Source organism: Mus pahari, chromosome 3 (genome assembly GCF_900095145.1).
Source record: "Mus pahari chromosome 3, PAHARI_EIJ_v1.1, whole genome shotgun sequence".
NCBI lineage: Eukaryota > Metazoa > Chordata > Mammalia > Rodentia > Muridae > Mus > Mus pahari.
The window spans coordinates 4412321-4437216 of NC_034592.1; the positions used below are offsets into that span (position 1 = coordinate 4412321).

The 24896-nt window shown below is 37.3% G+C and overlaps 1 protein-coding gene across 3 annotated transcripts in view; it reads left to right on the top strand.

Moving 5' to 3' along the window:
- Positions 1-24896, top strand: part of Plxdc2 (plexin domain containing 2) — a 385031-nt gene that overhangs the window by 353776 nt on the left and 6359 nt on the right. For all 3 annotated transcript variants that reach the window (XM_021192904.2, XM_021192901.2, XM_029536023.1), the window contains one exon: positions 5751-5911. In XM_021192904.2, the coding sequence (XP_021048563.1) occupies positions 5751-5911 (161 nt within the window). The remainder of the gene's footprint in view (positions 1-5750; positions 5912-24896) is intronic.

Below are 24896 nucleotides of genomic sequence, written 5' to 3' on the forward strand. Positions count from 1 at the left end.
GTGTGTAAAATTGACAAAGAATTCTTAAGAAGGATAAAAAGAACAAAAATGTAAATGAGCCTGAAATAAAGAAGATAACTATATATAGAATGCTAACATTAGGAAAAATTTAGTCCCCAAAGCTAAAGGCAATTCTAAAAGTAAGTATTTGAAAGCTAGTAGATGGTTACAAAGAATAGCATATGACAAAAAAAAAAAAAAAAAAAAAAAAAAAAAAAAAAAAAAAGGAAAAAAAGTGGAAGACACCAACATCTCATCTGTGGTCCTATAGTAGCTGTAAATAATATCGGTCTACTTAGAGGCACTTCCACATTCTCAGAGTAAAAGTTCCACTGACTCAATATGTCTTTGTGCACATGACTGCCCTGACCCTGCATTTTGATTAAATCCAACATTTCTTATTTTATGGTTTCATGGATATTTTACTTGCATTCAGTTTCAAGGATAAGAAATAATATATTATTGTTTTTAAACTAGGATTTTTATACTTTAACTTCTCTCAGTTCAGAACATTTCAGATGCATCCATGAATGAAATTTCACTAGAAAAGATCAACAGAAAAGACTGTAAAATGTAGGTGAGACCAACTGCCTTGCAGGTGCTATTCTCATGACACACCATACGTGTGTGTGTGTGTGTGTGTGTGTGTGTGTGTGTGCACTTGTCTATGGGGTGTTTTTTAGGGAACTTACTAAATCTCATGTATGGGATGTCACAATATGCATCATGACAGTATTAGGTATACTTTAGTATACTTTATAAATTACTTTTAGGTTCTTCTCATCCTTGAAAACTTTTTTGCCAACAAGATGGCTTCATAAGTAAAAGACGGTGATATATACGCCTTGTAATCTGATCTCAGTCTCTAGAACACACTACATAAAGGTTAAAAAAAAAATACAACCATAACTTGTAAGGTTGGACTAATCAACATACATCACACACACACACACACACACACAGAAACATACATGTTCACATGCATGCATACATGAAATGTACTCCCACAAAGACATGGACATGTACCCGTGCAAGCACAGATGTGAAAACACACGTACACCATAAACATTTTTGAAATATTAATAGAGTAAGACACATCTAGAAAATGTGAACTCCTATATTAAGAACCTGAAAACTGAGTTATGAAAAATTAGAAAATGCATAAATCATCAGGGGAAAACTGCATTCAGTCAAGGTCATGACAGTGAGTGTAAAGAGTAAAAGCAGAGGCTGGAAAAAACACGCTACAAAACTAGATCAATTACGAGGGAAACTTCCAAAGGAGAATCAATTTACTTAAAAATTTTATCACGTGATTTTTCCATTACTTGCTTTAGTATATAAATGGTTTAAATTATATTCCACAAGGAAAATGGTGTGCCTGTGTGTTTTTAATCAAAACATGAATCATTGATATTTAAGGCATTTTTAGTTCAATTTCATTCCAAAGGAAGAAGATTTTGGCAATGTCTATGTAAGAGTTATGGATTTTGAGCAGATTTGTACAGGACTTTGCCCAATCCACCAAGCCTTCAATCCCCAAAAGATATTAATAAGGTATGGAACTTATAGGCTGGTATATTTCACTTTTAGGCCAGAGAAGAGGTAGTTCTAATGGGGATACCATTTCAGGAAAGAATTTTCAATTTTACTTTATTCTCAGACTTTGAGGATTGGTGAGATTCGATCATAGACATTAGTCTCTTTAGCAATGTGATAAAATATTTTACCATATTTGTGATACCTAATGCTAAATGTACATTATCATTATTATACACACATAAACTCTAAGAATACCATATTTAAACAAGAAGATACAGTTTTAAAATTCACCTCTTCGCTTGGAAAAAATGTGAAACTTTTTTCCTTTCACCAGACCATTTTTTTCCTTTCTCTTTGTTTCTTTGATTTTCCTCCTATTAGCTCATTTAGTTATGAGTGTTATCTGGAATAAAGTAAACAAATCAATTCCCATAAAGTCTTGACTATTTTCTACATTTAGAAGAACTCTGTGTGTTCACTGTATGGTGACAAAATCTCAGGCAGCAATAACAAATTGCTTTGACAGATGTGACAAATGTTGGTCCTCTGTGTCTGAATGTTTATCATCATTCTATGAACTCCTAAAAAGCCAAAGTCCCTCCATGGATCACTGAGCGCCACATGAGAGTGTGCCGCCTTTGATAGGGTTGATTTTCTATGCCCTTTTTATGTGTTAAATCACTTCTTAAATATTATAAAATGCTTTCGCTGTGTGGGTTTTTAATGTGTGTTTCTAGTATTCACTTCTTTGGACTGGAGGTCCCATTTGTGTTGTCTCGCTGCTTTTTATCATTAATCCCTCTTAGTTTGGTACTCAATAAAAAGGTAAAGGAAAGACAAAATATTTTAATAATCTCATGTGTATTATTGTATTGATAGTGTCTTGGTTTGGTTTGCTTTGGGGCATGAATTCTTTTATGATATTTCCAAGAAAAGCCTAAGAATTTTGATCTCATGACCAGATACCTCGCAACCATACTTAAACATTCCCCTTTACAGACTCTTGGGCAGCAAAAGAAGTCTATACCTGAGGTATGTGCAGGGTTTTCTTCGGCATGCCTCTCTGCCAATTTAATAGATCAGTGCTGATTATTTTACAAAGATGACATTTTAGTTTATTGTCTTTTCTGAGGGGATATTGGTTTCAGTTTGTTTGAGTGTCTTCCCTTTAGGCGCATGAATTAACATCAAATAAAAGGTGTCACCAAGGACTTGCTTTTACTTTTTTTTACATTTTAGTTTGGCTTTGAGATACTCATAATTTTGATGATTCCTGCATGTTGTCTACAAATAACCATCTGAATATCCTACTGTATTGTTTGAGAAGTAATGAAAAATTAAAAACCAAATGGAGAACTTAGAATCCAAATACATCAATGCAAATAGATGTTTCAGTTCAACAACCTTTAACACTCCAATATCATCCTGGTTTCTGTTGCTCCTAAAGTCTTTAGAAAGCAGCGGGAATATAGGAGTTTTTAAAGTATTTATAGAATGAAGAGGGAAGAAAAAGTATTGGTTAAATTACATGGGAGTAGAGAAATATGTTCTCAAATATATATATATATATATATATATATATATATATATATATATATATATATAGTGTGTGTGTGTGTGTTTTGTCTCACACCATACACAATCAGTAGGAATTGTTCTAAAATTAGCATTATCATGTTTTATAATATTTTGGAATTAAGTGTGACATTTTTCCTCAAATTTACTGTTCTTATGAAAACATATTTGATACATCAGAGTCACTTGTTTTTAAGATGTAGTCATAAGTGCATACTTCTTAAAGAAGTTGAATGTCTAGTTTTTTATGGTGGTAGGAATCTATCATTATAATTACCCTCAACTAACTTCATATAAAAATAAGGTATTAATATCACAGCTTAGCATTAAGTAAGCACTGACTGCATCCCAGGTGTTCTCCCTAAGAACTCTGTATCCAGATGGTGTGCTCTTCTAGGAACTATGGAGTAATACTGTCATTGACATCATAGTATGGTCTGGGCAAGTAAGAACAAGTGATGAGGTCACTTGCTTTCATGGAAATGTCTTTCCAGTAGCTGTAACCTGATTTCAAAGTCCTTCATTATTCCTTCATCTTTCATCCTCTGTCACTCTCAACTTGCTATTTCCCTAAACTCAAGAAAGTGCTTCTGATTGCCTCACGAGAGGTGTGACCAACACCCTTGTGAATGACACAAAGCTAAGTCTTGAACTGTCGTATAAATTATTTTTCCTTTCCTTGAAATTACCTGGTTTCTTTTTTATCAGAATGATATGCCAAACTCATGATGTCACATGAAAGGGAAGAGAAATGCTTAGAGCTCAGTGTTAGCTGAGGAAATGACTGTCAGAACCAAGGTTTACAGCCTGCCTGCTCAGTATGAACCCAGCTCTAATTTAGTAACTTTGCAGCTTTAGCACAGGTCTTAATTTCCTGATGCCTCTGTTACATCACATCTTAAAGGCAGGGATGATAATGCCTACCTCTTAGAGATGTTGATTGGGCGTATGCAAGACAACAAACATGCATCTGTATAGGGCAACTTTATATCGTGAATTGCTCTTGAAATTTTATATTTGCTAGTTGGAATGGGAGAAAACCCTTTAGGATTTTGAGTATTTGGACTTAGAGAAGAATCACTGACTATGGAGGGTCAAGCAAATCACAATAATGACAGGAGAAAAACAAAGGGAGAGCTAGGATTAGGCCCTGATGACGGGAATTAAGTAGTGTGAAGAATTGTGTGAACTTTCTTTGCTTATCTAGAATTCTGTTCACATAGAATTCTGTATTTTACTAACAAATTCTTAAAGTTACAAACAAGAGAACCCTCAATGCTTATCAATTCATTCAGTGAAAAGATATCTAAAACAAAAAAGCCAAAGAGTAAGAATAACACAGAGAAGAACCACTAATATAAAGATTGTGGACCACTGTGCTAAAATGTCTGTCCATATTGAGATTTAGCTAATGACTCAGAAATATCAGTCATATTACACACTAACATAGTTATCCATATGGTAATCATAATTTAGGACGATCTCAAAATGACTGAACAGTTATCAAAAATCACAGAATCTTAGAAAACTTCAGAGATTATTTTATGTGGTTGATTGACTTTGACTTGGATAGTCATTTCATTGGAAATTAAATTCCTCCCTTTTCTAACTCAGAAAATTGGTATTATACTGGTGTACACCTTATTAGAATTTGTAGAAAATGATACTAGGCTGCAGCATATTGTAATCTTTTCATGTGCTATAGTTTTCCCTTTAGGAAATGATGGAACCATTTGAGACTCCCTTTGCCTCCACCTGTTATGCTTCCAAAACTCTTTTCAGTTTAAAACAGATTTTGAGAATTGTACTCTGAGGTTCATGAACAGCCTTTCTGAAAATGCCTGAGCTGCAAACCGAAAGAAAAAAATGGAAACTCCTCCATGTAAAATTACATACAGAACATAAGATAGTTTTTTGTTTTTTGTTTTTGAAAAGTCGTCATTTTGGGCAATAACAGTGTAACTTTGATGAGAAAGACAGAGAGGGAGATGAGACCTACAGTGAGAGTTAACATATAGTAAACAGAATCTGAGATGCTTTTCAAACTTTGGGGACTTTTAAGCTATTAGTCAAACAGGGCTCTGTGAGAGCCCCAGTCACTACAATGAGATTGTAGTCTCCCCATGTTAAGCCAATCTAGCCAATTAGAATCATTCAGTTACTGCCAGAGACCCTGACTCCAACATCAAGACTAGGAGCAATTGAGGAAGTCTCCTGACATTGATCTGCCCCTCACACCTACCTACCTACACACACACACACACACAAACACACACACACACACACACACACACCAAAGGGTGATTAGTTGTGTTTATTAAACTTGAAATTGAAGTTCTACTACAGGGGCTTCAGATTCAACTAAGCAGTAGAGTGGTTGCCTAACATGGTTAAGTCCAAGGATTTGGTCCCCAGCACCATTAACAACACAAAATTTATTTTTAATCCTTAATATTATGGGGTTTTTTGTTGCTTAAACAACTTCAGATATTGGCTGTGTTAAAACACACAAGCCTGAACTGACATGGTAAAGATTCAGTGTCGCTTCCTTACATACATGAATTTTGCACAAAGGAAATTTTGATTTTAAGGGTACATATATAAAGGAGCCTGACCACTGGGGTCTTTTTCAGCCTCCACAGATGACAGTGCAGCTGAGAAGAAAGGAGGAACCCTCCATGCAGGCCTCATTGTTGGGATTCTCATCTTGGTCCTCATTATAGCGGCGGTCATTCTGGTGACAGTGTATATGTATCACCATCCAACATCAGCAGCCAGCATCTTCTTCATTGAGGTAAGTGCCAAACTCAGCCATGAGAACCATGCTGGTGGATGGGCTGTGTGAACTAGTAAAAGCCATGCTGGTGGATGGGCTGTGTGAGCTAGCAACCACCACCTGGATTTAATGCTTGGCACATGATCTGTCAGTGTGAGGCTGGCTGATCTAACACTCACTGCACCATCGCACATCCATGCTGATAAATCTACTTCAGATGATGAGGTCAGACCTCCTATCTCTGACGCTCTTGAACAAATAAGCCATCTTCCCTTTAGAGACCTAAGAGAAAATAAAAACCATGCTTTCCAGTGCTGTTATACAAAATATGTTAGCCAGCTGTTCCCCCAGTCCTGTGAGGAAACCTAGCCTGCGCTGCAGAGGGAAGACTTGGCTTAATAAATTATCAATTGAAATTCGGTTATGTGTATAATACAATAAAGTAGGTCTGTCCATAAAAGACTTATAAAAGATACAGAAAATACAACTTCCACTGCAAAATGACAGATATAAAAAGATATTTTGTAGTACTGCCATTTTTGTATAGCATGAATACAGTTATTCTTTTCTGTATAAATGCATACCCATTTATCCACAATAAGGTTCATTTGACACTCCTCTGTCCTATACAGAATATAGATTTAGCTCCAGTGCCAGAAGGAACATGGAGTATGTACAGGGGCCATAGCCAAAAGGGAGTGTCTAGGAAGCTAGGGAAAGGAACCTTGAAATCACTGGATACAATTGGCCTAACCAGTTCTCCCTTTTAGCCCAAGTGGATTTCCTATTCATAATTGCATCTTTCAAGGTAGGACTGTGTAAGAACATTCCTCTTCCAACACCAGACAATATTGAAATACTAGAGTGACAAATGGGATCTGCCCTTGCAGAATTGTGTTTGAATTCACTGCACAAGGTGTGGGACACGAGCTTGGAATCCTGTTCACTTGTTGAGTGAGAGATTAGAATGCTTTCACAACAAAGTGAGAATTACTATTGACCCCTATAATTGGGATGGCTGTGTATAGATAAATTAGATAATTATGTCAAAGTCATAAGTGGCTCTCTTTTATCTATAGGAAAAAAGTGTGGTCTCCTTATGTAGCTGTGCAAGGCATTTGCAATCCAGATATTATCCATCATTTCCATCTTTCTGTCATGACTCTCAAGCCCAGAATGGAAATTACCATCATATTTCACTGTTATCTTCTCCAGATACTCTGAATGTCCCATACCCTGTGGAAATTACTCGTTCTATTTCTTTCATCAACAAAGCTGTCTCCTTCTACCTCAGTTCTTAAATTCAGGTGTCCAGCACCCTTCAATGACATGCACCCTATACATGCATCTCCCCGAAAGAACATGTGGACTTAATTTTTTTTTTCTTTCACCCATATTTCTCTTTGACATTTATCTTTCTGTTTTGCATTAGTGCTCAATCTGTGCATGATTCTTCTACCCAACAAGACTCATAAATTTCTTTAAATCTATGTTAAGTAACCCAAGACTTTTTCAAAGAACAGGCATGTTATCAATATTTTCTGGAAGAAAAATAGAAAATGTCCAACTTGGAATAAAATTTCATTTAAGGCAGACTCCAACAGGGCATTCTCATTTCACCCCATAGTTGTTGGACGTGCACCCGGCCTTGCATTTAGTTGAGAAGACGGTAAGTTGCTTTAATGTGTCTGCTTTTCCTGGAAGAATGTAGACCTCTTCCCCCAAGGTTATGAATGCATTCCTTAAAGAGCTGACACATAACAAGCTGTAAGTCTCAGTTGACCAGCCAGGCATCAGGCTGCCGCCACCACCTGGAGCCAACACTTGTTTGAAGCTTTTAGTACACTGCAGTTTATTTTCTGACATTATGAAAAAAGAGAATGCTGTGAAATAACTGAGGCTGGGGAAATTGGCAGCACGGGGCCTGGCATGGGTATGCTATATATGCTGGAAGCAAACTCATAGCAACACTTGTATATTAGCAAAATGAGACTCTAAAGTCTGGGAGTGGATGTTTGTTTGTAGTTTGCTTTTTGTGAATTAGCCTTCTTGATTAATAACCAGTGCCTAAAATCCTGACTGTAAATGCAATGTTTCTATAGCCACACATACTTACAGACAATAGGGTTAAGAGGAATTTTATGGTCTATTTAATCCTATACCCTCATCCCATAGGAAAAGAGCAAGGCATAAGAGGGTAGAATGACTTTCCAAACAGCAAGCACAGTTTCAGCTAAAACTCACTTTTCCACACATAGTGGAAGGTGCATCAGTCTGTGAGGGCTATGCCTGGTTTTTTGTTCTTTTCCTCATGAAAATGAATTTAGATCTTTATCTCACATAAAACAAAATTAGCCAACATATAGACCATGTACATAACTAAAACCAAACTCTTATGATTACAATAATAGTTTTTATCACTTTTAATAAAGTTTGTTGTTATTTAGATACTGTGTGTGTGTGTGTGTGTGTGTGTGTGTGTGTGTGTGTGTGTGTGTGTGTCTGTCTGTCTGTCTGTCTGTCTGTCTGTCTGTCTGTCCATGGAGACCAGGAGTTAAAGGCAGTTTTGAGTTGCTAAAGGGTGATGCTGGGAACTGAACTAGGGTCCTCAGAAAGCGACAAATTACTAATTAAATTAGCATTTTGGCAACTATGGTTAAACCTAGTGGAATTGCTTATATTACATGTTTCTTGATATAGTGCTGTTTGTTAAGATGTGTTGATGTGCTTTGTCATCGTGAAAGTGATACTGCTTATTGAAAATTAGGACAGTACCAAGGCAAAAATAGAAAGCCATTTATAGTAGTGGGATACAGAAAGAATATCATTACTATTTTAATTGATCTATTTCTGAATATCTGCTTTATGTAACTTAGTATTTATGGACTTAATGACACTATAATTTTACTGCAATATAAACCAATATTCTGACTTAGTGCCAACATTCTATTTTATTATTAAGTCTTTGAATAGGCTATCAACTATTTCAATCAAAAGTTATTCTGTAGATGTATGTTGATTAAGTTATTCAGACAAGAAGTATTTTAAAAAGCAGAAGAGCCTAATATATACCAAGAAGTCAAAAAAGAGCTTTTTCTCACCCTTTAAGATGTCCCGTAAGTTCCCTATAGATGCTGAAACTGATGACCTCAACCCTAGTAACCTAAAACAGCTTAGGGGTTATCTTACAGTACAGAAGGTAAGAAGGACAAAGTCACCTTCACCAAGTCAAGATAGTGGCAGGGCTATGTCCTCGTAATTGTTCCAGGGAGAATCTTTTCCCAGTTATTTTAACTTCTGGAGGCTGTCTATGTTCCTTGGCTCTTGGCCTCCATTTCTGTCATTTCAGTCTGTTTCAAACACCACAGCTAACTCTGACCCTGTTACCTGTTTTAAGGCCCATCATGATAACATTTGACCCACTTGACTCATTAATAACAACTTCTCCATCCCATAATCTGCAGTGTACCTTAGCTCATAGAAGGTAGCACTGACAGGTTTTTCAGTTCATAATGTGGATGTCTTTAGGGGCCATTAGTTTGTCAACTACAGATTTCATTAAATATAAAGTTAGTTGCACGCTATCAATTAAACTATTTTGAACTGTTGTCTGTGGTTCTAATAAAATAAACTAATTTTTAGCAATGTAGTCAAAATTTAATGGTGTCAAAAGTAATACCCAGTGTGTACTGATATATATATTTTATAGTAAAATATTAACATGAATAAATAGGTATGATTTATTTCCTGTGTTACAGACTAAATATAGTGACTGCCTATGTTTGTGAACCTAAACTCACACATCCAATCTACTTTAGAACCTCTCTCCCCGGATGAAGTGTTCTTATTTCTTACTTTATAATTAGACCCTTCATGAGCATCTATGGTAAGGAAGAGATCCCCCTCCATTTCCCCCATTTAGTACTAATGGAGACATATGACCTAGAATGATCTCCATCTCCAGACATAAGGAAGCTGAAGCATCGACCTTAAATGATTTACTCAACATCTTTCATCTACTCGATGAGAGTCAGAATTTAAGCACAGGTATTCCACTTTCAGAAATCAAACCATTAACCACTGGACTGGACTGCTTGCTGCTTATCTCTGGTAAAGATATTTCTTTACTGTCTATAAGTAGAAATGTAGTGCAATGCTCTCTTAAATGTAGTGTAATAGTATCTTACTATGCTATGTCTGTATAATAGATTTGGCAAAATAGAATCATCAGAAAGAATGAAACAGTTTAAAGACTTAATAAATTGTGCTGAAACTATTGCCCAGATGTTTGTGAGTTGTCTTAGTTGGGGTTTTACTGCTGTGAGCAAACAAACACCATGACCGAGGCAAGTCTTATAAAAGACAACATTTAATTGGGACTGGCTTACAGGTTCGGAGATTCAGTTCCTTATCATCAAGGCAGGAACATGGCAGCATCCAGGCAGGTATGGTACAGGAGGAGCTGAGAATTCTAAATCCTCATCCAAAGGCTGCTAGTGGAAGACTCACTTCCAGGCAACTAGGATGAGGGTCTTTTAGTCCACACCCACAGTGACACACCTACTCCAATGAGGCCACACCTATTCCAACAAGGCCATATCTCCCAACAGTGCCATTCCCTGGCTCAAGCAGTAGTCATTCGTGAAGTTGTTAATCATTATCTTCTATTTTGAGTAATGATGACAATGACAGAGACTGTTATCTGAGTATTTGTTCTTGCAGAAAATATGTACCAGTTTTTACATATTTTATAGGTACAGACATTCCTCATCATATGATATTTACAGGGTCTGGCTTTTAGACATTTTATTTATAGGAAGGAAATGAGGTGACAAAGCAAGCCAAGAGGAGCAGATCCATGGTTTACATGTCTGTATTAAAATACAGGAGCCCAAGTATTTTAATAAAAGGTTTCTCTCCCATCCTTCTATTTAGTCTCTTTCTCACTAACTTATCTCCAGTAATCCTCCATTATCCTCTGAAGATTTGAGACCAAGTATTTTCTTTGAGTTTTATGCTAGATAGCTTATATTTTTGGTATCTGTCTGGCTATATTGTTGTTTTCCAAAAGATATCTGATTTTTGTCAAAATCTGCTATGTCTATATATGTTTTAAAATCCATTTTAAAATACAGTTTGTTATCTTCAAACTGGCAGAGACAAATATTAACTCAAAAATGCATTTTATATTTTCAAATTTTTTTTGTAAAACTCATACCTCTTTGACTAGATTAGCATAACCAATGTCCCATATTACATTTTATGATTTCTGAATATTTGTAGGCATAAATTCTGTGGTTTATTAAAAATTACAATAAACATGAACAATAAAAACTCAAATTTGACAAGAAAACAAATAAAAATAATTATAAGCTTAAGGAAATAAAGCAGTATTATATAATGAAAATCATACAAAATAAACATTTCCCATTAAAAATAAAACTCCAGTATTTGGAGCTGGAGAAGTGTCTCAGTAGTTAAGATGGCTTGATAACTCTTCTAGGAGACTTGAATTTAGTTTCTTGCACCTACATTAAGCAGCTCATAACTGGATGTGATTCCAGCTCCAGATGTGACAATTTTTCTAGTGCACATAAACACACACACACACACACACACATACACACATACACACACACAGACGCACACACAGACATATACTGAATGTAGAATATCTCTTTGATAATTTATTTTGTTTTTTTGTTTTTTGTTTGTTTGTTTGTTTTTTCTAGACAGGGTTTCTCTGTGTAACCTTGGCTGTCCTGAAACTCACTCTGTAGACCAGGCTGGCCTCAAACTTTGAAATCCACCTGTCTCTGCCTCCCAAGTGCTGGGATTATAGGTGTGTGCCACTACCACCCGGCCTCACTGATAATTTAAATAATCACAGATTATTAAATGGCATTTTACTGAACTCGAGCATTAATGAGTCTAAGGCTGGATTATATCTTTAAGAGCAGCCTAGGTTGAAGAACAAAGACCTGCTCTCCAAATGGTTTTCTCTTATTTTTACTTTTGACTGTGTCCACTACACAAATTTAAGTGATCTCTATAGCTTGGTGTACATTTCTATTGGAAAACATTAGTTTATTAAAATAAAATTGGGGGAGGGAAGATTGGGGAAAATATTGGTTCTCCCTATACATATCACAAGTTAGAAAAGAGCTGTAATTTTTTTCCAAAGGGGGAGGAAGAAATTAAAACCTAAAGAAGACACAGAAGTTTAGCAAGCAACGGATACATTGGCCATTTCCTAGGACGTTTATTTATCATTTGTTGAGTTTCTGCTGTGTGCCAGCCCTACCCGAGTGAACCAGACCTTCCCACCACATCCCACCACATGGAGCCATGGGCAGTGAATGACAAGATAATACAGTATTTAAGTTAGATGCAGATTCCACATTGAATAATTCGTTTTAAGTATATTTCAGTTTAGAACTTGAGGTAAACATGACTGCCATTACCATAGGACTTCTCATAGAACTATCGGCATGGGTTGATGAAATAACACTGAGTAAAACGTGAAGAAAACTCACTGCTGACCTAAACAGTCAACTTCTCAGGGAGAAACAAATGACTCTACCATTCTTACATCGTGCACTCTGGCTTGATTTAGAAATTGTAAAATAATTTCACAAACTTAAATACAAAGTTGAACCATTTACCTTGCATTTTGAAAATCTTTTCATTTTTGGAGAACCAACATATCGGCCTTCCGTGGAAGTTTCAAGGATTTTTAATGAACAGAATCATAGAATGTGAAAGGAAATAGAAACCCCAGAATGCATGCAAATAGAAGATTTTGTGACTTCCCCCAACAAAAGCACACAATTACCCAAGTGGTCATATCAAGTGCATTTCATGCAGAGCTCTACTTAATAAGCCTACAGGGATGTTGCCTTTTACTCTGTAGTAAATATATTTATGGGGATACAGAAAATAACAGTATAGTTATCAATGTTAACATCACAGAGGGTGATTTTTATTTCTTATAACAGTATATTTGTTGGGATTCCGATTATATCATTATAGTTACTATAAAACCCATCTAAATACAAAGGATCAGAAGCCTCAGTCCCTAAAACGTCCATGAGATGTGTGATTCTGACTCAACTACAGAGTCCAATCCTGTGGAGAAAAAATAGACTAGATAGTACAGCCTTTTACTCAGGTTGAGTGATAGCCAGATGCAAAGCTGTCACTCCAGTCCAGGACTCCTCAGCCTGGTGGGCAGTCTCCACCCTACAAAAGTCCTTGGAGCCACTGAACACTCTGTTGGTTACCTATCCCCCAAAATATTTGTGACTAACAAGGACTCATGGAGAATATGAAGTGAACACGGGCAGCCGTGTCCCTCGACGTTTCCTGGCAGTCTGCAGTGCCACGAGGAGGGAAGCCAGAGCCACGGGGCCCAGCTGCTGCTGCGTGGGAGGAAAGCATGTTTCCAAGCTCTCGGTCATGCTCACTCTGCAGCTGCTGTGGGAGGCTTTGGGAAGACGTGAGCATTAGCAAACCCATGTAGTAAGCAGAGAAAGGCATTCCAGAGGACCACAAATCTTTCTTTATCTTGAAGTGGCACATTTCTTACAACTGAATTTTTCCTTTAAGGTACTTCTTAGTTCCGTCATTAAGAAAACTCAAGAGGGGAAATGAAACACTGAAATAAATTACTTCTTGTTTCTATTCTTAGAGGAGGTAAAAGATGATATTCAGTTCTCATGAGCTCCAGAAAGTGGGGTAAGACATCAAAGCTAGTTGAAATGCTGTTACACTCTTGTTAAAGAGCATCACTATTAGGGGGCATTTTACAGAGCTTTAACAAAACATAAGCGGGGGGGGGGGGGGGGGGGGGGGGGGGGAGGGGGATGGAGTTAAGCGCAGAGGTCGTAAATTCAATTCTCAGCAACCACATAGTGGCTCATAATCATCTGTAATGGGATCTGATTCCCTCTCCTGGTGTGTCTGAAGAGAGCTACAGTGAACTCACATACATTAAATAAATAGTTAAAAAACAAATAAACAACAAAAACATAAGCAGAGTAGACTGCAAAATGTTACTTCAAAAAGAGGACCAGCAGGATGGCTCCGTGGGTAAAGGGGCTTGCTCCTGAACCCAAAAACCTGAGGTCTATTACAGGACCTCACATGTATGACAGACTTAATCCCCTAAATTGCCCTCTGACCTACACACACACACACACACACACACACACACACACACACATACACACACACACACACACATTTCTGATGTCTTTGATTCTAACAGGCTAGAATTTTTCATGTGCATCACTAGATAATTTGGGACATCATGTAGACTTCATAGTGATTGCTTTTTAAATACAGTAATCAAAATAAGATTCGTTTAATAGCCATCATCTTTCTTTGCTGGTTCATATATGTTCACTTAAATTCCCAAAACTAAAACAGTGTTGCTAATTCAATGAAATAATTACTTCATTTCACTGGTAAGAATTATTAAAAATACTGAATAAAATATCTTGTATTTCATTGAGCTTTCTATTAAATTCCTTCTTAATTACTATAACCTAACTGATTATTTTATGATCAGTTAGCCACGCCACTTTTCCCATCAACTGTCTGTGCTCTCTTTAAAAAAGGAAAGAAAAAAAGAAACCCCTGATATGTGTACCTAGAAAAAGTGATCACTGCTGTCAAACAACGCATCATATGTATCACTTTACTAATTACTTTTGTGTGAGATTAGTGCAATTACCATTAAACATTAAATAGATAAAATGTGTGCTAGCATGTTAATTTCATCCAACATTACACAAATTTTAAAATGTCAAAATATTGCTATCCTTTCAAAAGATCTATTTTTGTACTACTCTGGCAGGGAGACATCCCATAAAATTTTTAAATAGTGTAAACTCATAGGCTTGATAGTCTAAATTTTTTTAATCAGACTGTTCACTAGTTGTGTGATTAAAACATAGACTAAACAACACAAGTACTTTAGGGGAAAGACTAGCTCTCCTTTTACCATCCCTGTAGTCAAAGCTGCTGAGAACCAAGTCTGCCAGCTCTCTTTCTCTTGATTTAGAAACACTTCGGTACTCCCAACAGGAATAAGTTTATAAGAGCAGTTTCTTGAGGAACTTGGCCTGTCATACCATTGAAGCAAGAGGCACTAACTCACATTTGATTTTACTAGAACATTTATGACCACAGTAGCATTGTCTTGTCTGTTGGCCAAGTCACTGGGTAGAACTCAACCAGATTGTTTCCAAACCCACTACAAATTACTTTTCTTTAGAGTAAATTGCCTGTCTGATAACAAATTATTACTCAGTTAAATACTTGTGCCCATTAAGAACCCTTGGAAGGCAGTTAGATGGTTCTGTCAGTGACTCTATGAGGTGGATACTGAGCTGAATTTGGGTCTTTACAGATGATGTGGAATGGGGTTAATTCAAGAACTGTGTGAATGATAAAAATAGAGTTTAAGATCTCTTTTGCCTGTCTGAAAATATTTTGAATCAGTTCTTTTGGATACTCACTGTTTCTGCAGTGAGACCAAAAACTGTGTTATAGATAGAGAGACTGAAAAACTAAAATGCAATCTGGAAAATCCCCAGTTCTTTAGTGGTAAGGAAAGGGACCTCTCAATTAGTAATGCGAGAAAGAAAGGGCTCAGTAGTAAATACCGGACATCCACACAACCTGGTAATTAAATGAGCTAGTAAGAGAATTGCAAAAATCAGAAGGCAAAGTTTTAAAGACAGAGAGTGAGGGGTTAGACACAAGTTGACTTTGAGTTGATGACCAAATCTCAGTTGGGCCTTTTCATAGAAAAACAAGGAAAGGAAGAAATGAAGGTAGGACCAACCAGCTGAAATGAGAAGAAATAATAAAATGCAGATGAATATATCATCAATCTGCATAAGGAAGTTAAAAAATGGAAAGTTCCGAAGCAGGATAAAGTGCTGTCATGTCACAGGAGAAGAGAGGAAACTAGGCCTGATGGCAAGATCAGTGTGGGCTTAGGAGAAGGTGCATTAAGGGGATAGGGGAAGAGGAGGAGGAGAAAAGGGGGAAGGTAAGGAGGCATGAGTGTCGAGAAGTGTTTGCAAAGGAGAAAGTGATAACATCACCTGCTAGCTGAGTCAAGAACATTGGACAGAAAACAAATACTCAAAAGAAATAAATTTCAGATAAGAAGAAAGCATGAATTCTAAGTAAAAATAGAGTGAGTTGTACAGAATTTGTGGCGAGCAGGAGGTGAATGTGGGACCTGAATGTCTGTTTACTGGGCATCCTGTGAGAATGCCACCAGTGGGCATCCTGTGAGAATGCCACCAGCAGGCAGCAGTCTAAGCACTGATGTTCTTTGACTAAACTGGGTATGTGTGACCTTTCACAATAGCTGTAGAGGCTTAGAATCTAGAATCCAAAAATGTAATAGCTAAGAATTTTTTATAAAGAATTTTTTATCTAGACTTGCTTGTCAGGTAGATGAGAGAGCTACTTGTGAATTGACTGAAAACGTTCCAAGGCCGACAGAGTATGAGGCAGAGACTGGGAAAATGGCAGAAACTAATGATGGTCAATGTTGTGCCTAAGGAAATAGGGCAGTAGAGGCTTAGGTGATCCTAAGATCCACAGGTGGCTGCTTTGAGGCGAAGTTGAATAAGGTCTAATGAGCAGTGTCGAAGGGGTTTGATTGAATAAATTCAAAATAATCTGGAAGAAACATTGAGATAGAAAAGGTTACTAAAGTTATTGAAAGGGACAATGAAATTACACAAAACCAGGGACTGACAGTTTCTGAAGACCAGGAATATGCCCCCAAATAGTAGGGGTAGATGGCTCATCAGTGGTGAGCTTCACTCTGGCTACTCTTTATAGTATATTTATTCTGTTCATGGAACTATGTTTACTGCGTCAACTTCACCTGAAAGGCATTTCCTTGAAACTCATAGCATATCTTGAATGTTTTCAGTGGGTATTTGATTTATACACTTTGAATTCTTACTGCTGTGGTTTGGGATAACACTACTTGTTAGCATTTTTTAAAGCTTTTACATGCAAATGAATGACTCCCTAAACACAGTCTGTATGCTTTTAGTTTAGCAGTATGTTTTGAATAGATGTGTGAAAAGGGTAACTTCATTGGCTGACTGAATGCATTCACTGATAGTCATTATCATCATGCCCAGTTAGGGTATCAACATGTATGGCAATGAATGAGAGAGTCATGAACATAGCATATCATTCAAGAATATAGAACCTATACAATAGATTAAACGTTCTGCAAATTAACACCTACATTCATTATGAGTCTTTTTGTCTGTACCGTTTTGTTTTATTGTAGACTAAGTTTTGGGTCCAGGTTCAGATAATCAAGGGATTTTGTCTGTTTATAGAGGCCATTTCTGGGTAAAATTTAAAATAAGATTAACTTTTAAATGGCATTACATGCCAGAAATTCTAAACCATAGTAAGGGAAAAAAAAAAAAAAAAATATATATATATATATATATATATATATATATATATATATATATATATATATTTGCTGGAAAAACTTTAACAAACTATTGCTAAAGGGCAGAGTCTGCTACTATTGGGTTTTCTTATCACAATATTGATATGAACATAAGCTTAGCATAGTTTTATTATTTGTCCACAAGTAAGTGGACTGCTATATGGATGCTTATCCTAGAATAACTGTGTGACAAGCATCCGTTTAGAGAGTGAATTTGGAGTACTTAGGATGCTGGGTACTTGTTTTAAGCACAGCCCATAAGATAGTACTTTGTACATTTGCATGAAATTCGTAGACTCAAAATGAAAACTCTTGGCGTCACAGTTGTATGTGTGAGAATACCCGACTCACAGCTTTTAGTTTGTTACAGGAAAAATCACCCTCTGAGTTTGGTGAAGCTCAATTACTTGGCAATATTCTTTTATGTTCCTGAATCATCAGGAATGTGCATCACAAGATACACATTCAGTTTTCTGTGTTCTTGTTTTATGTGACAATCTTTTCTAGTTTGACTTAACTATCAATTTGACATGCACCACCTAGAGTTATCTGAGGAAACCCTATACTGAGGAACTGCATAAATCAGATTGAATATATCTCTCATGATTATTAATTAATAGAGGAGGGACCAACTCATTTCAGGTGACACCATTCATAGGTAGGTAGTCCTGGCCTCTATAAGAGAGCTAACTAAGCGTAAATTTATGAGCAGTATTTCTCTCTGGTTACTCCTTCAAGTTCCTACCTGGTGTTCCTGCTCTCACCCCTCACTGGTAGACCTTTCCATCCCCTTGGTCACTCTGTGTTGACGTGTTTTATTACAGCAACAGAAAAGAACTTAGAAAAGTAATTTTTATTTTATTTTTTATTTTTCATAATAGCCAATGTCCTTCTGAGAGTATAGAAGGAATAGTCAGAAGCACACAAAAAAGAATCCACTCCAGGTATCAACTGTCTTTGGTACTCCACTGCAGTAGACATTTCAGAGTTGAGCAGCTCTTGTCTCCTGGGCCTTAGGATATCTAGAGAGAGCAGGAAAAAGCAGACACTATAAGATCCATCCTCAGAAGCTACCACAGTGTTTCCAGAGTACAACAAGAGAGACTGATAAAACACTAGAATTATCTGAACTAGCACAGCAGGGTAAGAAGTGACTTCTAATCTGTACATGGGCATCTGGACCATTTTCCTAGACATAAACAGAGATGGATGGTCTGTATAAGTAAAGATGATAAATTAAGTGGTACTCCTGATTGAGGGAATCCCCCAGGCAGTTTCCGAGAAGGAAATGATAGATATGGATGAGGAACAGTAAGTAGATAGTGGGAAGTGTTCGAGCTCACTGATCATTGGCTCTCTGGGGGACATTTATCAAATGTGTTTGCCTGAGCCTTGCTTGTGAGCATGTAAGTGAGGTCATCGGGGCCTCTCAATATCAGTTATATTTTGACTTTCCTCTCTCAAAGGGATTTTAATTTCATTCTGCTTGGAAACCACTTCACAGTAAAAGAAAATAAGACACTAAGTGCTTGAGATGTAGGAGTTGAAAACATTCCTCCTCACACTGAATGTCTGAACTCGGAATGAGCTGACTTAGCAATTAAGAGCGCTTGCTACTTTTGCAAAGGGACTGGGTTTGGTCTCAGTAACCCAGACCAGGCATATCACAGCTCCCTGGAACTTTAGCTCCTAGGGGATATGACACTCTCTTTTGGCCACACACACACACACACACACACACACACACACACACACAAACACACTCAGAGAGAGACAGAGACAGAGAAACAGTGGAAGAATTATAAATAAAAAATAAATAAAAAGTATTTAATTTAGTAGCCAATGGAAACTCATTTTCTTTATACTTTCAATACATTAGCTTTAAAGAAAAAAAAAAAAAACATGCTGCATGATTTTGTCATTGTTAATGGATGTTTTTGGGTACTCTCATTTGTATCTGAGCCAGTGATACTTACTGCTCATATTTCTAGATCATTTAGAGGACAGTTCTAGAAGACAACTTCCAAATGAAGAAAAACTAAAATAAGAAAAGCAAAAAATGTATAAAACATTGAGGAATTAAGTCACATAGGTATTGAGCTGTTTCTGGCAATTCTTGGCCATTTCTAGAAAATTATTCTTTTTTTTTTTTTTTCAAGGAAAGAAAAACCTATAATCCATGAGGTAGAGAGACACTCTCAAACTCAAGTCTTGTATTTTTAAATTAGATGGCAAGTTTCACTGGTTGGAACTCAGGGCCAGTAATTTTATACAGCTGGGTGCCAAATAAAATACAGGTCATTTAAACATATTTGAATTTCAAACAAAAATGAGTCAATTTTTGTTTAAATTTGTGGGATTAGACATAGTTTGAAAAGTGACTTGTTTATCTGAAATTCAAAGTTAACTAGTACATTTTATAATTGTTTGTTATGTCTTGAAACTTCAGCCTTGTAACTCGCTAAGCCAAAAAATACTCAATACAAAGTAAGGAAAATAGTGAACGACTGTGTTTGAAGGTATGAAAAACAAAAATATACCCTTCCTTTTCCCAGTCAACATGTATCAAAGGTAAATGTTAAAGAGCCAATTTGGCTATCAAATAAATGTGTGTTTAGTTCCCTGGTCAGTCTGTGTGCTGGGTACACAGGGTTAAACTCTTGAGACAGTGTTCTTGATTTAAGTTACCATCCAGAATCATGACCCTTAATCTTCAGGGATGTCTCATGGTGCAGCAGCCATAGTACTGGGAGATGACTAGGAATGACCACTCCTAGGCCTCCCACACCCGCCTGCAAATGGCTCCTTTGAGCTTAGTAAGCTCGTAATGAAGCATGAACACTTAAATGCAAAGCTTGCAAACATGATTAATGAACGAAATCATAAAATATTTTAAGAAAGAAAAGAAAGAAAGAAAGAAAGAAAGAAAGAAAGAAAGAAAGAAAGAAAGAAAGAAAAGAAAGGAAGACAGACAGACAGACAGACAGACAGACAGAAAGAAGAAAGGAAGGAAAGAAAGGAAGACAGACAGACAGGAAGAAAGAAAGAAAGAAAGAAAGAAAGAAAGAAAGAAAGAAAGAAAGAAAGAAAGAAAGAAAGAAAGAAAGAAAGAAAGAAAGAAAGAAAAAGTCAGCTGCTGGCTCCTTAGACTGGTGAGCACCAGGTGAGGTTGTACTCCTGAAAAGAGACTATGGTCTTAAAAGTTTTTAAAAGAATTTCAGCATCTGTTTCCATCAGTTGCTGGGTGAGGCCTCTCTATGGCAGTTATGCTTGGCTCCTGTCAGTAAGTATAGCAGAATATAATTAACAGTGTCAGGCTCCCTATGATGGCATGGGTCTCAAGCTGGACCAGTCATTGATTCATCATTGCCTCCATTGCTGCTCCATCTTAAACCCTGAACATCTGGTAAGCAGGACAAAGGGAAAGTAGAAGATTTTTGTGGTTTGTTCATTGGACTGACCTAGACACTCTGCATATATGTAATTAATTACAGCAGTTGTGCAGCTTGGTCTTCATGTGGGACTCCTAACAGCAGAAGCAGGGACTATCTCTGACCCTGTTGCCTGCCTTTGGGACCCTTTTCCCATACTGTACTGCCTTTTTTAACCTCAATAAAAGAAGTCCCAGTCTTACTGCAACTTGATATGCTAAGGCTGGTTGATATCCATGGGAGAGCTCCTCTTTTCTACAGAGAGAGAAAGGAGGAATGGATGGGGGAAGTGAAGGAGGGAAGGACTGGGAGAAGAGTGGGGAGGGGAAACTTCGAGCAGGATGTAAAGTTTATTAATTAATTAATTTAAAGAAAATAGGTTTTAAGAGGAGAGTAAGTAGAAACCAACCTCTGTTCTTCAGTTCCTTTCATTTTCCAGATGAGGAAACATAACAAAGGACCCACCAGTTCCTTTACCTTGAGTTTGGGAGTGACTCAAACCTCGTGCCACTTCCTGTTCTCACAGAGGGAGGCAATAGCATCTTCTGTCTGGGCCATGAATTTTACACTCGCCCCTTTCATTAACCTAAGTGCTGATTGTTTTCCTTTCCAGGGCTATTTAAGCCCAGAGAGTCCTGTCTGTGTCCTCTGTGCACCTGAGAATAGGTCTCCAGGAACTGTTTTGTGCACAGTGCTAGCTGAAGGTACCCCACAGGTTGGTTTGTGGATCAACTAATTGTCTTGTCATTGACCATTGAGACAGATTTGGATGACTGTTCAATTACTAGTGCTAAAGGAGTAATTAAGGAGAATTCAGCCTACCTGACTTACCCAAATGCCCACAAATCACTGTGAATATTTTCTTCTGAATGTAATCACATAACTTCTCAGAAATTAAATGGAAGGCTGGCTGACCGTGTCTGTAATAATAGATTCACACTACATTCTGGTTTGAATATAGGGTTTTCTGCTTTAGGCATTCTGCTTTACCAGCAACTGACCCTGGAGTATCTACCAGTTCCTATAATACTTTGAATTGGCCATTCTTAAAAGAAAATAGATTTGGCAATGTCTGAGTCTCAAGGAAGAAGCTCAAAGGATCTCTCCCCCATATGGCTGATTCTCTCTCATCAGACATGTGAGTTCACTATGGGACCAAATCAGTGCCCAGGTTTCCAGTCTCCTCTGTCCATGTCCTCCTCAGCCAATTGGGTAGATGTTTCACATTGCAGCCCCAACACTATGGACTTTTCTATGAGATCAAATACTTACTTGTCCACTTAAAGTCATAGTTAACTATTATCTTCCTCTAAACAGATAGTGGAACAGCTGCCGACAGATATAGAATAACAACTTCAGTAAAGGCCAATGAATATAACTTTCCTATATATTTAGGACTTATATAATAAACCAAAACAGGAGGGATGATAATTTAGTAATCACAACACAGAGGTTTTATTTTTGCTGTTATTATTATCTTTACCCAGATTTTAAGCAATTCAGGACAATTATAAAGGTCCTAGATTCTTAAAGGAGACATTAGATACAAGTTTAAAGATAGGGAAAAAAAAATCCAAAGACATCACATGACTTAGTCACCATAGTGTGGTCTCAGAACGACATTGCCTATGTCTTTGTGAAAGTCTGATAAAGGACAGCAGATTTTTGGCAAAGTTTTTCCACTTTTCTTTGTGTTTTTTAGTTATGAGACAGAGGCCTCAAGGGAATTGTGAAAGAACAGAAAAAAATTAAAAATAGAATAAATTTCTTCCATACCAAACACAGACTAAAGATTTGGTTCGTGCATATCCCACGCATGCTGGAAGTGATAGCATAAGGTTTTTTTGTCATTTCATTCATGAAGCAAAATTTTTATGGTATGGAGCCTTCCTTTTGTGGAATTCTGTCAATGTTACAAATATTTTTCAAACATTCAGGTTTTCAGTTTATAGTATTTAATGTGTATGTATTCTAACTGATTACTATGAGAAATGCCATTTCTTTTATATAAGATTTTTAAGTTTTGTACAAATGAACACTATCTTGGGTAATTTTCCATTGTGCTTTATTAATTTTACCCATCTTTACTAATGAGATATAGGAGGGTGGTGAACAACTAGATAAGCAAATGATGTGTGACATGGGACCTCAAGGGATTCCAAATCATTATTACATTTTTCTAGCTTTGTTTCCAAAAGGAATAATAATAAATCAAGGGAAATATTCTTTAAGGATATGTTAAAAAAAAAAAAAAAAACTGAAAATAAGCTGGGGAAGATCCCTGAGCCAGCAACTGACCCAGCATGTGCATGGCCCAGATTCATTCCCAGGCACTAGGAAATAAAAACAAAATAATAGCTTCTAAAAAGATGACCTCATATGTAGCAGACACACATCTTGGTCTTCATGTGGGTCCCACAACAGCGAGAGCAGGGCTGTCCCTGACTCTGTTGCCTGCCAGTAGATCCTGTTCCCTTAACTGGCCTCAGTGGAAGAGGCTGTGCAGAGTTCTGCAGTGACTTGATGTGTCAGTGTGGGTTGGTACCCAGGAGGTGTCTCCCTTCTCAGAGCAGAAGGGGAGGGGGAAATGGGATGTGCTTTGTGAGGCAGGGACTGGGGGTGGGAGCTGTGATCAGAATGTAAAGTGAAGAAATAAATTAATTGTATCTTGGGTATTCTATTACCCAAGATACAATTTGCAAAACACAAGAAAATCAAGAAGAAGGAAGACCAACCTGTGGATACTTCATTCCTCCTTAGAATAGGGAACAAAATACCCATGGAAGGAGTTACAGAGACAAAGTTTGGAGTTAAGACGAAAGGATGGACCATCCAGAGACTACCCTACCCAGGGACCTATCCCATAGTCAGCCACCAAATGCAGACACTATTGCATATGCCAGTAAGATTTTACTGAAAGGACCCTGATATAGCTGTCTCTTGTGAGGCTATGCTAGTGCCTGGCAAATACAGAAGTGGATGCTCACAATTATCTATTGGATGGAACACAGGGCCCCCAATGGAGGAGCTAGAGAAAGTACACAAGGAACTGAAGGGGTCTGCAACCCTATAGGTGGAACAACAATATGAACTAACCAGTACCCCAGAGCTCGTGTCTCTAGCTGGATATGTAGCAGAAGATGGCCTAGTCAGCCATCATTGGGAAGAGATGCCCCTTGGTCTTGCAAACTTTATATGTCTCAGTACAGGGGAATGCCAGGGCCAAGAAGTGGGAGTGGATGGGTAGGGGAGCAGGGTCGGGGGGGGGGGGTATAGGGGACTTTCGGGATAGCATTTGAAATGTAAATGAAGACAATATCTAATAAAAAATTGAAAGAAAAGAAAGAAATTAATTAATGGAAAAAGAGTAAGGTGAAAGTAAAATCATGTCCACAAACACTGGCTGGGGTATATTTAAACTACTGAATTTTAAGAAGTAATTTCAAACATGGGCAAAATTAATTTTGTGAGTAGATAGATTTCATTTTAATCTCAGCTGCTTTTTCCTAGTTTGTAGAAAATGCAAATGAATACCAAATGCTTCGGAGAGTATACTAGCATGCGACTTACATGAGGGCCACTCAGTATGCTTGTCATCTGTAAATCTTGAGGAGCAGGGATCATTTTCTGGGGTAGCCCTTGTCAGCTGGACCCAGGGGCCATCAAAATCCTTTCCCTTTTACAAAAATAGAAATGAAGGAACGAATTAACAATGCTGTTTGCCTGGAGACGCCATGGCTTTAGAGAAGCCCAGTTCTGAAGCTATGTCAAACTATAAATAGTAAGCTATAGGGCATATAGTCTTTTCCCTAAAATATTTAGCAGCTGCTAGTTATAGTACCCACCTTCAGAGAGAGACTCAGTATGTGCCTGTCAAAGGTGATCTTCAGGCCCACTGCAGGGGCTGCGCCTGGGGTAGTTTTAATGTCTTTTTTGTGGTAGCAAGGAGCATCCAGCATCACTTACCTCATAAGCTTTAATCAGCTAATAAACGTCAGACTTTCTGACTGCATGGTGTTATGATTCCAGTGTATAATGTTATTAATAATCAGAATATAAT